The sequence below is a fragment of the Lampetra planeri genome, chromosome 35, assembly GCF_965212315.1.
Source record: "Lampetra planeri chromosome 35, kcLamPlan1.2.h2, whole genome shotgun sequence".
NCBI lineage: Eukaryota > Metazoa > Chordata > Hyperoartia > Petromyzontiformes > Petromyzontidae > Lampetra > Lampetra planeri.
Window position 1 is genome coordinate 2,542,271 of NC_136141.1, and position 16,256 is coordinate 2,558,526.

Here is a 16,256-nt window from a genome sequence, read left to right on the forward strand (position 1 = left end):
AGTTAGCTTACATCTCGGCTATCTTTGACAGCCGCTTCTTCTTCATCCAGTGTAGTGTCAGCATCCAGGTCAAAGTCCTCCGAGTATTCTACTGGACCAGCCACTCTCACCCAGTTTCCCCCGTCCGTCTTGAGTTGAACGGAACTCTGTTCACACCACGCACACAATGATCTCCCACTTAGCCGTATAGCCTATGGGATAGGCAAGTACTGCTAGCGAGCACCAATTAAGATCTGAATGGCACAGGTGGTAGGAGTGTGACCAGCATCACGCCTGGCCACCTTTATCTGTATCTCCTCGGCACTGATGTTAATACACCAAAGACATAATCACTTAAGGCCGATATGATCTAGAAGAGGCCCGAGCAGGTGTAAATACAATTTGCCACTGACGTTTTCCATGATTCGGCATCGAAGGCAAGTCACTGAGAACAAAGAGAGTATGCAAACCATTGCACCACAATTCTCCCTGCACAAAAAAAGACACAGATCCCCTGTATATACTTTAGTAGACTGTTGGGGCGAGTGTTGTTTGTGCACATCTATTAAGGTGAGAATGGCATGTGTGAAGGGTGGCATGGTTAGCCCCACACCCATTCGCCTTTGATGTTCACACACCACACCATCTATTTATGGCTGAGTCATCCTAGAGGACACCTGGGACCAATTCTGTAATAACTCCCCATTGATATTATCCTTGGCCAGAAATTTAACTTGGTGTTGCAATGCATTAACCACTGCACCACCGCCCCCTGATACACAAGCATACCTGCCCGCTCACACACGAACACGTACACCCACACACACGCGGGCACGCACACAACCTGCAAGGATCATTTGCCAACAAGAGAAGCCGGAATGCCTCTTCAAGCCTCATCAATTACACCCAGGTGGAACCCTCGGGCCATGCCACACTGTGCGTTTAACCTGCTGCCATCCTTTGCGTTGACATTTGCCAGGAGCAGTGCGAGACCTGCCCGTCTTCCCCTCCGTCACGTCACTGTCCTGCCTTGAGGGACCTGTTCGAAAGCAAATTGGATCGCCGTTCATCAGGGAGGCCATCGACAGCATCTGGCTTTCCAGCGCCATTTGCTTTCACAACGAAGGCCCCGTGTGGACTAACAAAACCACACACACTCTGAGAGCCTTCGTCAATCACCTGCTGGATGAAGGCCCTCCCCACACCGTGTTGGTCGTGGTGGTTGTATGATCATACTTCACCATGCTGGTCAGTGTGGGCTGGTGAAAGGGTAAGCGGGTTTGACAAGAACCGGTTCAGATATCACTCATCATGGCCGGGTATCAATCGTCATGGCCGGGTATCAATTGCGCTAACCACTGCTTCCCTTTTCTACTACTTGAATTTCGTTGGCCCATGGCCGCCTTATTCTAGCTCCTGCGGAATGCTTCTCGACGCCTCGCGCCTCGCCCCCACTGATATCCTCTTCTCCCCACCCCTGCCACCCCTTGTGTGCAGATACTACGGACTCTATTGTATGTAGAGTGTGTAGTGGGGGGGGGGGGGTCGACAATTTATTGTAAACCTGTTGGATCAACGTTTTACCCCCACATCTGGGGGGGGGTCCACTTTCTATATCTTTTTGATTCAGGCCTTCTGAAAGGCTCTTTAATTTAGTTGACGGACAAACAGAATGCTGAGCTTTTATAATAGATACTCAATATCCGTGCAATGATCAGTTGCAGCAGTGATTCTTACGCTGACAATATAATTGCACACAAATTATTTACTAATTTTGTGGCAATGTTATTATCTATGTTAAAGGAGTTAACTAAATTGTAAAATAGAGCCAGAATTACGATACAAACGAGATGAAATAAACAATTGACTGCAACAAATGCCGCATGTTAGACAGAGGTGCTTTGAATACTTGCCTTTGACCAAATAACCCAGGAAATGCACCCATCTCATCATATCTCAGAAGTTCTTGGAAAATGTGTTGTGGTTCTACACTGTGACAGCAGAGGACGGTCCATCAAATCCATCATTGTATAGTACTTCTACGTAACTATATGCTCCGACATCTATGCTCCCCACCTTCAATCTGCAATAACAAGCGTGGTGAAGCATGATCAATTAACGCCAGCCATCTGTATGGCGTGCTGTGGCCCTCATCCAGCAGTCGATTGATACAAAAGAGGTTGTACATGCATGTGCATAATAAGGGTTTTTTGGGTTAGAAACGTGTCAACATAAATGTGCCGTTAACCCACCACCACCCGATACAGCCAATTAGTAAAGTTTGTCACGTTTAAAAGAGTGCCAATTAGTTACTACTTCAGCACACCGGTGTGTTGGAGAGTAAACTCACGACATTTACAATTGGACGCGAAAGCCTGTGCGTTAAACTGTACGTGCATATGTTGAGTGTATACATTTGTCAATAGTACCTGCTGTCCAGACGTTCCTGGGAGGGAGCTGGACCTTCCGCGTCACCCGTTTGCCGTCCGCGTTGGCCCCGTTGAGGTAAATGGAGAACCCTTGCTCGAGCCTCTCCAACTCAATTTGTTGCGGGTCCTTGACTCGCAGCTTTCTCAGCAGCCTTGGCAGCAATTCAACGCAGCACACACACACGCACGCGCGCACACACACAAAGAGACCTAATATAGCTTACTGGGGCAAGTGCTGTTTGCGAGCACCTACGAAGGCCGACCAAGTTCACGAGGAGGTGGTGTGATCTACATTATGTCCAGCTGCCTTTGTCTCCACATTGCTGACGTTTATAGACTGTGCCAGGTACTCATTTAAGGTGACATAATGCTGTGTTGATGCCTAATAAACTCACGGGGAAAATGTTACACCTCGATGTAGGATTTAAAAAGTCACCTTGGCTGCACGAAAGGTGAACTGTTGAGGAATGGACACAGGGTAAGTGTGGCTTTTTCACTGTAGTTCAGCCTACTAGCTCAGGCAATGCACTGTGTTAAAGATTAACATGAAATCAATCAACATACCATTCCACTCAACGTAACTTAATCGAGCTGAAAACAACAGCCCAGCAAACGCGATTACCCAAGTAATTATTGACAGAATATTCACTGATCCCGTCGAGCCGAATTACAAGAAAATAATTTGAAAAAGTGGCAAGTGCTCACTGGGACGAGACAAATACATTCATCGCAGCATGAACGGAGGCAGCTTGCGTGCGACGTTAGATGTTGGGCAAGCTGTCATTCGAGACAACGTGTGTTGATTATGTGACCAGCTGCTCAAATGGGCAATTGCAGCCCTGTGAAGTAAGTCTTTTGGGTAAATGTCAGAAAGGTGCCCACTATCTTGATCGAGCTCGATTTGCATATTTTAATTGTGCTGAACTCCCAAAGGTTTTCTGTCGTTGATTAGAATGTACAAGACAGCACCTTCCATCTGAGCAATCAGTTAGATTGGTGAATGACTTGTTCACATCTGTTCTTAATTTTTTTTTACGAGAGATGCACAATACCAAAGTGTCTCACTGCTTAAATGAGCAATACAGTGACATCCACTTCCATCGGTGTCAGCAGCCCTGCGCGGGTGGTGGAACTTCCTCATTTTTATAGCGGGGACCAGTCTCTCCATAAGATGACCACTGACTGTTAGCTGTCCGAAGTGGTGGTCATTTTAACAACCCCAGAAAAAAATGTAAATCGCAAACGTCTAACTGTGGGTTAATTGCTCAAGCTGCATTGCCACCTAGCTGGATACAATCAGTTAATTCCATGCGTATCTTTTCATGAAAGGAAAATGCAAATCCAAAAATCTGCCCTTATGTTGTAAATTAATACCTAGAATATGCGAGTCATGTTGGTCAACTTGATTGCAAATCTGAATTTAGAGCCCTTTTGTTAGTCCGCTGCTGAATGAAGGAATTCCCAAATTGTGTGGGTCACAGGGGTTGTTTAACCATACTTCACCACGTTGGTCAGTGCGAACTGGTGGGGAGAGGCCCAAGAACGGTTCAAATATGACTCGCCATGAACGCTACTATGACCTGTAATTGAACTCAGGTAATGATGTTCATTACGCAGCACGCAAACCACCATGTCAGCGTTCCAACAAAGCCAAATAAGCATAACCACCCCCCCTCCCCCATAAAATTCGGGTCAAAGAAAAGCATTACTTAGTAGCATATTCCTTAACTTGGAATAAGCAGAAACATGTTATAATCGTGAATTTAAACATACATATATTGGTACACTAAACATTCCACGCGTTTTTATGTTTCATTGTATTTAAACATAATCACCTGTTCCGCTGTTGCAAGTCTATGAGTAGTTCGTCGTTTCTTGTGGAAAAATCAACACCATCTTCTCTGGCCAGTCGCCATTCGCAGTAACCCTGTAAGTGAACCGCATCACGTACTCTGCATAGTTTAGTGCCATGCTAATGTTCACAAAAATCGTACTCTGAGGTGCAGTTTCCAGCCATTACAGTGTTAACAAAGAAATAATGTGCAGTGATGAGACCTACAGCTACAATTTACTTTGCACGATCATCGCCTTTTATGACCAGACACATGCTGGTGAACCTTGCTTTTTGTCTGATATTTGGGGAAAATATGCCGATGTCTCCATCACTTAACTTGGCAGTTTCGAAGATATGTGAATCTGGCCTGTAATCCCAGGAAGGTGGGGATAGAGTGTGTGTCTTTGCTGTCAGTTTAAAAGCCTCATGCGTTTCAGGTGCAGTGGCTGGCTGAGTGAAACAGGCTTATAACACTGATTATGTGTAATTGCGCAGGCAAATCAGATTTGACAAGCAAAACTTACTCTTGCCAATTGCAAAGTCCATCAGTACCGTTGCCACCAGACTACACAACAAAATCACTATTTAAATAGAATCCCTGCTTTACAATACATATCTTTCAGACAAAAAAAATTACATTATCAATAAGAATGTTATACAGTAGTTGCAATTTGTATTTAGTGTCTAAATAAAAGAATATTACAATGCATTTTCACAAAGATAAAGAATTGTGGAATAAATGAGTGAGTGAAAACCAAACATAACAATCAACTACAACATTTAAACAATAAAAGGCCCTAAACGTACGCAAACAAAATATCACAAAATACAAATTCTTATCAATAAATGTTCCTGATCAGATTTCACATGGATAAACGAGCACTTCACCTAATGAATTCAAATAGCAGTCAGGGCCACGTCACACAAATTGCTTGTGTGCACCAAATCCTCTTTTTCACTGAAATGTTGTAAACCTTCTAACCCCAGCTTTGCCATGATAGAGTAAAACCTTAAACCATTGACGATGAGCACAGGTGGGCTCAGGGATCAGTGCTCTGAGCCGGTACTGCTGAGGTCCTGGGTTAAAATTCAGACACCCACCCACGATTAAATCATGTTGTCAAGTTGATGGTCCCAGTCAAGTTAACGACTGCAAAACAAAACCCATCTTATTCCATTTGATTCTTCACTTACTTTAGCAATAATTACAGCACTGAGAATGTTTTTTTATACACGTTTCAAATTGATTACAATGTGATAATATCTCTATGGCAGGGTGCACGGGATGGAGCAGCACCATTAGTGTGGATACATCACTCAGCAAGTTGTCCTGCGCTCATTTGCCACGGGACATTCGCTAACGCATTAACCCTGCAAGTGTTCCAAATGGGTCACATTGTCCAATGTGCCGATAGACACTACAAAGTGAAGAAAAAAATAATCGACGTCCTGTTTAACCAACCGAATGTCCCCAGCCTGCATAACGAATATTTACTCAGAAGCGTTAACACATTTGAGGTGACAATAATGCAGTTGTCGCCTATCACCAAACAGCGCCATGGTCTGGCTCAAAGAGCACCTCGTCTCTCGGTTTAGCGATGGCAGCCGTTTCCTCCTCCTCCTCATCATTGTCCTCTTCATCCTCCTCCTCACTGCACCTCAGCACTCCGTGTCGCCCTTCACGAACAGCAGCAGACCAATGTATTTTAGATGACAACACTGTCGACCGCAGCCGGCGTTGTTAATACTTAGCCTCCACTGTTCTCAGTCCACGTAGAATACTGTCGTCAAAAGTCAAAGTGAATACATGAAGGGCTGCTGAGAATATGAACACGGTACTTATACCAAGCGCGTTTATTTAACACGAGTGAGACATTTTGACTACGGCAAGGAGATTGTAGAAGTCATGAGTTTGAAATGGAAGCACTTCTGCAATCGGCTTATGTATAGGCATAGAAGCCAGGGAAGACGTGGGAGAAGTTAAAGTTCCAAACTAACCCAAAAAAAAATCAACCCAAGGTCAGACATATGCCACTAAGCAATTGAAATGTCTCACTTTTTAAGCAAAAGGCTTGTGTGCCTCCCCCATTTCATTCTCATGCCTCTCCGCTCAAATGAACAATGAAGGCGCACTCATTCCCACGAGGATTCTTGAGCCAATGGTGAAAGATCCACATTCCTATGGCGAGTTGCAGTCATGCCAATGTACTGCAACTATTTACCTTACCGTCAATGTGGTGTTCTAAACCTACAACATATCACGAAAACATTTTGCATCCTGGCAGCAGCATCGGGCGACGCATCCATTTAAAACAGCGCTGGACATTCCACATTCCCGCGACGAGCATGAGTCCATCCAAAAGATAACAGTTATACAATGGCATACAAAATAGCCTATCTTAATAAACAACACAGCAGCCTCCACTGCAACCAAGGACCTTATATCTCTTGGTCTCTCAAATAATTACGAATCAAATCTAAAATCTTGTTTTGTGACATTGCAGCATATGCGGCCTAGTAGCGTCGCTGCTATTCCGAAGTTCGGCTTTGAACCGATGAATGTTATCACACAAATACCCGCATACGTAACAAAACACACACACCACAAGGCCAGTGTACGCTAAACAATGAAATGCTTACGTTGTTTAACTCATTGAGAAGCAATCATTATTAATATAACGCGAGATAAGCACCTTTGTCTGAATTCATTTGTGAAGTCGAGAGGCGCCCAACAGCTGTCGCTAGGCAACGCACAGCGCCGCGCATGCGCAGTGGGGGTCGTCGACGGCTATTGTAATTTGTAATTCACATTGGCAGGCCGAAGGGGGTGTGGGCTTATATTGGAATTCCCAGCTTGTATAAGAGTCTCAAGCAAACTCCACGTTGTTCAACAATTAGTGAAGTCTTCATCATGGGACCTCCTTTGCCAGTGTCAAAATATAGGAATAGGTTTTCCCCTTTTTTTCTGGCAACAAAACAGTTGTGTTAAGATGTTAAAACACCAAACTGAAACTTTTTACAAGGAATCATGTCTGCATTAACCACAATACTTGTAGTCAGAATGCAAAAAAAACATAGTTTTTTTACCCTCTTATCTGGCAACAAAACTGACACCTTTTTTTGCAAGGAGTCATGTTTGCATTGACCACAATACCTGCGGTCGAAATGCAAACAAAAAACACAACTCTGATAATGAATGCACTGTCTTTGAAACTGATTGGTCCACACCAGAGACAGCTTTCTTTAGAGCCTAGTCTCACATGGTGTTGGACCAGATGACGCCAAAAGGCGTACAGCACAAAGACAATGCCACTATCAGAGTAATGAGAGCTCGGGGTAGAGCAGCTACATCATGGTACCTCCTTTGCCAGTAGCAAAATATAAGAATAGGTTTTGCCCTTTTTTCGGGCAACAAAACAGGTGTTAAGAAGTTAAAAAACCAAACTGAAACTTTTTTACAAGGTATCATGTCTGCATTCACCACATATACTAGTGGTCATAATGCAAACAAAAAACATACTCTGATAATATATGCATTGTCTTTGAAACTGATTGGTCCACACCAGAGACAGCTTTCTGACCACAACTATCTTTGGTTAACGCAGACATGATTCCTTGTAAAAGGTTTCAGTTTGGTGTTTTAACATCTTAACACCTGTTTTGTTGAAAGAAAAAATGGGAAAACCTATATTATTATAAGTGTAGCCTTATAAAGGAAAACAACGATGTATAATAGACGACGTTTCGGCCAATGACTCACCTTCATAGCACATACAATCGTGTATAATAGTCGATGCTGATGAATGGTGCTAATTATTAATTATGGTGGTGATGGTGGTGATTATCATGATTGGTGACAATAACAGTGATGATTATGATGCATACCTGTCAACTGCTTATCAGTGCCCTACCTTATTACAGACCAATTCAGACATTATTGGTCACCCCGTGCCCCGTATACATCTCAACGTTCATCCTGTAAAGTCCCATCACAAGAGAGAAACACAAACAAATAGGCAACTATTTTTTGCCCGCATTGAAACGGCTGTACGCCGTATGAAACTGAAAACTAAATTTCCCCGTACAAGAATACGGGTAAACCGTACGGGTTAACAGCGATGATGATTTTGATTTAAAGCTTTCGTGAAATCCACAGCAAGAAAATGTTCACAACTGATAATAATTGCTTGTGTTGCAGTCGAAACGTCGTGAGAATTTTGATTGTTTTATATTTTTATTATTTTATTATTTCCCTTCTACGTGACTTTACCGAAAGAACCAAGAATATATATAGCTATGATGATGGTAATGATGAATGGTGATCGCAAAAAAAAATCTGCAACGCACGTCTGATTGTCGATTAATAGTTTTCAGATTTCGCAAACAATTATCGATGAAAAGCATTTAACGCTGCACCAAATGTGTTGGTAACCACCTAAGTTTCGCATCTCTTGGCATCTCAATTCTGCCATCTCAGTCCCTCATTTAAACTGACGCCATTATTAAAATCACTAAAGTTGAAATGTGAATGCAATTTTATAACATAATTGCATTTTTTTTTTAAATCTGTAATTGTGGAATGATTTAATGTGGTCTGCCAGCCGATATTCTTAGTTCAATGAACATTTGCACAGGAAATACAATTTCTGATTCTTTTGACGATTAATGGTGATGCAGATTATGATTTTTTTTGGTGATGATTAATGGTGATGGTGACTTTAATGGTGATAAGGGTGAGCATTGTGATTATTGCAAGGGAGCGGATCGGTTAAAGGACAGTGCTTAATATTCAGTGGCTTAGTAACTACATTATCAGTGGCATTGTAGCTACATTATCAGTGGTGTAGTAACTACATTATCAGTGGCGTAGTAAACTACATTATCAGTGGCGTAGTAACTACATTATCAGTGGCGTAGTAACTACATAATCAGTGGCGTAGTAACTACATTATCAGTGGCGTAGTAACTACATTATCAGTGGCGTAGTAACTACATTATCAGTGGCGTAGTAACTACAATATCAGTGGCGTAGTAACTACATTATCAGTGGCGTAGTAACTACATTATCAGTGGCGTAGTAACTACATTATCAGTGGCGTAGTAACTAAATTATCATTGGCGTAGTAACCACATCGTCGTTACGCTCACGGTCTCAGACATTTAACGCTGCAGGGGCGTGCTCCGTCTACACAGAACGCAGCCACTCCAGCTCTGTAGTGGTACCCTCTCTGCAATATAATTGACGCGTATCTAGTGGAATGAATATCGCAGAAACGGAGTTATATTTCCAATGTTATTTCACTCAAGTCACTGCCAATCAAAGCAAAATACGTTATGTTAGGTTTAAAGAAAACACGGTGTTACTTCCAATACTAAACTGCTGAACACACATCTCACTGTGGGTGTCAAGGGCCCCCCAACTCGTAGTTTTGTCTATCAGAGGGAGTCAAGGCACCCACCGCCCTCCACGCGAGTTACACGACTGATTACACTGGTCAACACACTTTTTCTGGCATAAGGTATTCCAACGGTTTTAATGTAATTTTGGGGTGCTGATTCCAAATCTGGCATCAGTTTTTGTCTATCACATCAGGTTTTTGAGATATCAAATATTGCATTTTCAATAAAAACTGCAGAAGAAAAATATTAAATAAATGTGGATATCTACATAAAATGATATTTTAAACACACTATCCTAAAAATGCAGCACCATATTTTAACACTAAAGCAGTCACTGACTCGCAACAACTTGCTATCATAAGTGACAGAGTTAATTTTGGGTAAAATAAATGAAAATGAGGTATGCCGATAGCATAAAATGAGATGTGATAGAGCAAATCTGAGATCAGATTTGGAATCAGCACCCTGAAATGTCTAAATCAGCTGCAAAAGTCCAGGCCAGAAAAACATGGGTTTTTTTTTGTTGACCAGTGTTATGGAGGCTCAGCGAGGCTACGGGCAAGAACACGTGGCTTGCTCTTCGCTGCAGTAGCAGTAGCAGCAGGGCACGGAGATTAACGGGAATAGAACACGGTACAGACATCTTTACAGAGAAGTCATTTACTGCTCGCAAAGTCGTTAATGAGATTTATATGAAACGCATTGTACAGAACAGTGTTCCTAAGCAGCTTGGAGATGGAGTTTTCTCTTCAGGGTTGAGCCTGCTTGTGTGATTTTTAATGAGTCTCTGCTGAATTTGTCAGAGAGAGAGTTACATCAACCGAGTCATTTTGGTCTCTAATCCGACTGTGGTGCGGCCGGCTGACAACCTAAGGTTGTATGAGTTCCAAATCCTGGTTGGAGGTGAACTTACCTGATAATTGTCATAATTATCATCATCTGATTAGCCACCGTTGACTACGTACGGTGCTGTATTTTCAGATTGTACCTCGTGTCGTTCTGCGTGGATTCCCGGCGTTTCTCTCCACGTCCCTGCTGGGAGTTCCACCATCGTCCTCGAGCGTGTAGAGCGAAACGTCGGACATCGTGCCGAACGAACGTGACGCCGTGCAGCACGACTGTGAAAACCCTTCGCGACGATGCATCTTCATCGTCGTCATATCTCTTTGTGGACATGATCATACGAGTACAACAAGTTGACAGTGTCTTCTTGGTTCTTTCGGTAAAGTCACGTAGAAGGGAAATAATAAAATAATAAAAATAAAACATTATAAAATAATTTTCACGACGTTTCGGCCACAACGCAAGCAGCCGTCCTCAGGTGAAGAACTTTTTTTCATTCTTCACCTGAGGACGGCTGCTTGCGTTGTGGCCGAAACGTCGTGAGAATTATTTTATTATGTTTTATTTTTATTATTTTATTATTTCCCTTCTACGTGACTTTACCGAAAGAACCAAGAAGATGAATCCCTGCAGTCACGAAAGCTTTAAATCGAAAAAGTTGACAGTGGTTATCGTATGGAGGGACTGACACAGCCATGCCAATGTGGAATTACCACCACGGGTTCAGGGGCCACGAATGGACATCATTGCCACCCTCGTTGCCACCCACCTTATCCATTGAACGGGGAGATTGTTCTACTTGAAGAGATATTATTTGGGTCTTTCGTTAAAGTCACGTAGAATGTGAATTCCTGCAGTCACGAAAGTTTCAAGTAAAGATTTTACTTGGAGTTTAATTTAACTGCAACATTTTGATTTCGTTTATACAAATCTGTGCAGTAGATTAAGTTGACGCTTATAAACAAATTAGATTTAGGAGAAGGTGTCCAATCAATTTGCTGCTCGTCTGTACTTTAATGCCTGCAATTTGGTGTGCGTTGTTAATCCTTGCGAATGAAATGGGCAGCAGAAAGAGGGGGTGCCTTCCTACGGTGTGTTGGCTGTGGTGTTTTACTCGGAGCTCTAGAATTGTAGAGTGCGAGTTGGGAAGCAGAGAGAGAGAGAGAGACGAAACAGGAGAGACAGAGAGAGGTAAGCTGGAGCCAGGTTACTTCAAATCTTAAACACAGAAAAAGGGTGATCTTGTAATTGATTCCTGGTTGAACTGGGAGCCATGGAGGGATTTGAGGATTGGCGGGATCTCGTTTGCGGGTGAGAGTTGTAAGTCTGGTGGCGGAATCGTTTCTGGATAATCTGGAGTTTAGCGGTGAGGGATTTTGGGAGGCCGTCGAAGGGAAGTTCCCAGTTGTCAGAAAGTCACGAAATCTTGAATTAGGGACACTTCGCGCGCAAGGGAGGCTATGCAGGTAGAGATAGTATATATTTCAGAGTTGAGATAATTACAATTCATAATTTACAGCCCTTTGCTGGATGTAATAATTATAACCATAACAATATTATTTACCCAAGAAAGCCACACCGAGTCCAAGGAATACTTTTCAGGAGGGTCCTGCTAGATCGGGCCTTTTTATTTTGATGTGTGTTTCGCTAATCGACGAGTGTGTTTATACACGTGGGAAGAAACCGGAGCAGCCAGAGAAAAACGCAAGCGCGTGAGGGAGCAACACGCTATCCCCGCAGAGAGAAGGAAACGCTTTTTGTACCGTCATCTCCTGGCGAGCCACGGTGCAGGGCACCTCGATGCCCACTGGAATGGAATTTCACAACAGTTGGGTGATTCACCAATCCTGGGCCTCCAGAGTGCTGGGTTACAAGCCACGTGCGATCAACCACCACCGCCTGGATGTGAAGTGAATCCGACCCAAGGCAGTGTCAGTTAGGGGGATGATTTGACCATACCTCACCATGCTAGTAAGTGTGGGTTGAGCCCACATTCTAGATTTGAAGCTTTCGTGACTGCAAGGATTCATATTCTTAGGTTTTTTTCGGTAAAGTCACGTAGGTAAAAAAAATTTAAATTAATAAAAGTAAAATAAAATAAAAATCACGACGTTTCGGAGGCAACACAAGCTTCCGTCTTCAGGTAATTTTTTTTACCTACGTGACTTTACCGAAAAAAACCTAAGAATTTGAGCCCACATGTCACTTCACTGGTGACGTGAGCCGTGGCTTTAGTCAAATTCAGGTCACCAGGGTTCATACAATTATGGTACGAATAATAATTGTAATTATTTTATTGTAGTTCTCATTAAAGGGAACCACGATATATACATATATGCAATTCAGCACTCCCTGTTTTATTGTGAATAACACGTTGATGAGTGTGGGATGAGCCCACGTTATCACTCACTGCTGATGTTAGCCGCGATCAGGAATCAAAATGAGGTCACCGCGGTTCGTACAATTATGGTACAAAGAATAATAATAATCATATAGCTGTCATTAAAGGGAACCACTTTATATGCATAGATGCAATTCGGCTCGCCCTGCGCTCTGATGAATAACACGTGGGTGTATCTCACAAACACAGTCATCAATACAAGCATTGCACTTCTAAGCCCATGTTGTACAAAGGCACACACACGCACAATGAACGTGAATTCAGTATGAATTTTGTTTATAAAGGTATAATTTTGTATGCACACAATTTACATTTGTGTGTGCATAGAGCATTGCAACAGTGGTTTGGCAACACAGCACTGGGGAGGCAAACGTGGTTTGCTGTGGTGCTGGCTAAAGCGTTGGGCCACATCAACCTGCTAGCATCTCCCCACCTCGGTGGCGAGATGTTAGCTACCTCGCCTGGTATACATGAAGTCACCATTGGAACCTCATCTGGTCCAACACCATGTGAGACTAGGCTCTAAGGAAAGCTGTCTCGGGTGTGGACCAATCAACTTCAAGGACAGTGCATATCATTATCAGAGTTATGTTTTTTGTTTGCATTCCGACTGCAGGTATTGTGGTCTATGCAAACATGACTCCTTGTAAAAAAAGGTGTCAGTTTTGTTGCCAGATAAAAGGGTAAAAAACCAAATATCATACATGAAGTCGTGGGTTCGATCCAGGCCCTGACGCCCAGATATTCGGAGTTTGCATGTTCCTGCCTGTCCTCGTGTCGATTTTTCTCCGGGTCCTCCGGTTTTTCCGCACGCATTTAGAAACATGTGTTTAAGAGTATTTGGCTGCTATACATTTCCACGTGAGGACAAGCCACTTCGTCGAGCTATCGTTTGTGATAGCCAGGTCGCTTTTGAACAAGAGCTGAATAGCTCAGTGGGCCTTACCTGGTAAAACACAAAAATTTCGATTTAAAGCTTTCGTGACTGCAGGGATTCATCTTCTTGGTTCTTTCGGTAAAGTCACGTTAATATACGCTGCCAAGCTTGGCGGTGTTCATTCAGACGCTGTCTTTCCGACAGACCTGTTCTTCACCTGAGGACGGCTGCTTGTGTTGTGGCCAAAACGTCGTGAGAATTGTATTTTATTATGTTTTATTTTTATTATTTTATTATTTCCCTTCTACGTGACTTTACCGTAAGAACCAAGAAGATGAATACACAAATTGTTTATAGTTTTTGTGCCGTTCTGGCCTTAATACGTGCTAGCTGACAGCACCTGTAATTACACCCTATAGAGGCTAATATGGAATATATTCTTGCTGTAGTTGTCTCACCTGATGACGATTGCTTGTGTTGTGATCGAAACGTCATGATCTATTATTTTTTCTACCCACGTGACTTTACTGAAAGAACCAAAGAGTATGGATTTCTGCAGTCACGAAAGCTTCAAATCAAGATCAAATCAAGATGGAATATCTGTTTTTTTTGTCGCGAGCGTGGATATTGCACGAATGTTGTTAACAAAAGTGTCAGCTTGGCTGGGACCCCCAAGGTCGATATCGTCAAAAGAAAATCCGGTCCTGTAAAATGAAATCCGCACAGCCATTATCATTCTACCGTTCAATTAACGCCTTCTCCAAGATATCACCATGAGTCTACACAGTCGTACGATGCCACGATCCATCTGGCTCGAGCTGATGTCATCGTTCCATCTCCACGCGAGAGGTCCTCGCTCGGGCGTGTTCGCTCTTTCGGCTCACAAATAGAACGAGCGTGAACGATCGTAAAATTCCACAGCAAATTGAAGTCACTCTGTGCGTGTGTGTACGTGGAGAGCGGCAGTGCAGTGGTTAGCGCTACCAACCTGGCGACCTGAGTTCGATTCCCGCTCACAGCCAACACCAGTGACGATTATCTGAACCGGTCCTGGGCCTCCCCTAGGTCGATTCAGCCTCAAATGAATACCTGGTGCGGTGTGTAAACATCGCCACTGGGGAGACAAAGGTGGCCGGGCGTGGTGCTGGCCACCCACCCCCTCGTGTGCCGTGCCGGCCTTTATAGGTGCTCGCTAACAGCACTTGCCCCAACAGTCTGTTAAGGCTATACTGGGGGGATCTTTGTCTTTTGTGTAACCTCCAAATCATAAAACAACACCGAACAATAAAAAAAAATACATTACACGACAGTATTTTTTGTCGTTGTAAAAAACACACCGGGTTGTTCATTGCCCGGACCTTGGAAGCCCAGAGACACAATTGTGTCCGCACAGTATCATCATCGTCATCATTATGGCGAGGATTTGTCACTGGAAATAAACCCAGTGCACACGCACAACATCCCCCTTGGTCAATCCACTGCTGGATGAGTGCCTCTCGTCAACACGCTCGTCAGTGGGGGGAGTGGGGTGTTGAAGGCAGGGCGCACAGACGCGTGTGTCCGTTCGTACATCGAACTTCTTTCGCACCGTACGCGGCCAACCGTGGCTAACAAGAAGAAGCAGCAGTTCCAAAGGAATGAGTTTGCAATCGAGAGCGTGGAAGCGTAGTTGAGAGGGTTTCAATGAAGACATGCAAGCACGATCCAGGCTCAACTCGAATCTTACCTTCCAGTTGACGTGAGTGTTCATCAACCTTCTCAATGATAGCCAACGTGGTTGGCATTAGTAAGTACTCAGTGCGGCGTAACATTGAGCGTTGCATCGCGTAGCTTGTGAACAGCGGCGACGGGATGGGGAGCACTTTGTCCAGCAGTGGATAGATCAAGGCTGACGATGAGTAACCTTCACATAATGAGGAAGTAATATTTATTTTTGTGATCGAGTCTGAAACGTTTTGTATTAAAAGAATGTTCGGACCACGCGCTGTCTCGCCTTGTCGATGGACGTCGCACCTCGCCATCGCTTCCATCCCAGTTAATTTACCAACGTTGGGTCAACGTTGGGTCAACGTTGGGTCAACGTTGGCCCGTGGTTGTAACCGTTCTGCCAACTCATTTGGTAACTCCCTCCACCCCAAAAGTGGAGCAGCCCGTGCCTGCGTCACAGTTGAAATGTTTCTGTTCCTCAGTGTCATGGAATTTCCATCCACTTTCTTGGGATGCTCTCAGTTTATTGAACTTCTCTGCCTCAGTTCTTTGGGATTATTTCCCCTACCTCCCTCCCCAAGGTCTCTCAGTGGTCGTCTCGCCATTAACTAAGCACATATTTATTGTTTCTAACGAAATTAATTAACAGTTGGATAGAATGTAACCCAGACTCTCACTCGCAAATTCCAGGCGATGTGTTACCACTGCAAATGTCAGCATTCACGACCCACTGAAATTCTTGTTTCGCTTTATTTTGTGGACGTAAAATTATTGCGACTTTCTGAG

The 16,256-nt window shown here is 43.5% G+C and overlaps 1 protein-coding gene across 4 annotated transcripts in view; it reads right to left on the reverse strand.

Moving 5' to 3' along the window:
• Positions 1–7,016, reverse strand: part of LOC144730254 (katanin-interacting protein-like) — a 32,628-nt gene extending 25,612 nt beyond the window's left edge. For 3 of the 4 annotated variants that reach the window (XM_078610911.1, XM_078610910.1, XM_078610912.1), the window contains exons 1-6: positions 6,936–7,016; positions 5,822–5,919; positions 4,244–4,335; positions 2,409–2,560; positions 927–1,018; positions 12–146 (exon numbers count right to left, since the gene is read on the reverse strand). In XM_078610911.1, coding sequence (XP_078467037.1) covers positions 12–146; positions 927–1,018; positions 2,409–2,560; positions 4,244–4,335; positions 5,822–5,919; positions 6,936–7,008 — 642 coding nt within the window. In that variant the 5' untranslated portion in view covers positions 7,009–7,016. Of the gene's footprint in view, positions 1–11; positions 147–926; positions 1,019–2,408; positions 2,561–2,803; positions 4,056–4,243; positions 4,336–5,821; positions 5,920–6,935 lie in introns of those variants that run through there. The other variant, XM_078610913.1, reaches the window with a different exon arrangement.
• Between the last annotated feature and the right edge of the window lie 9,240 nt (positions 7,017–16,256).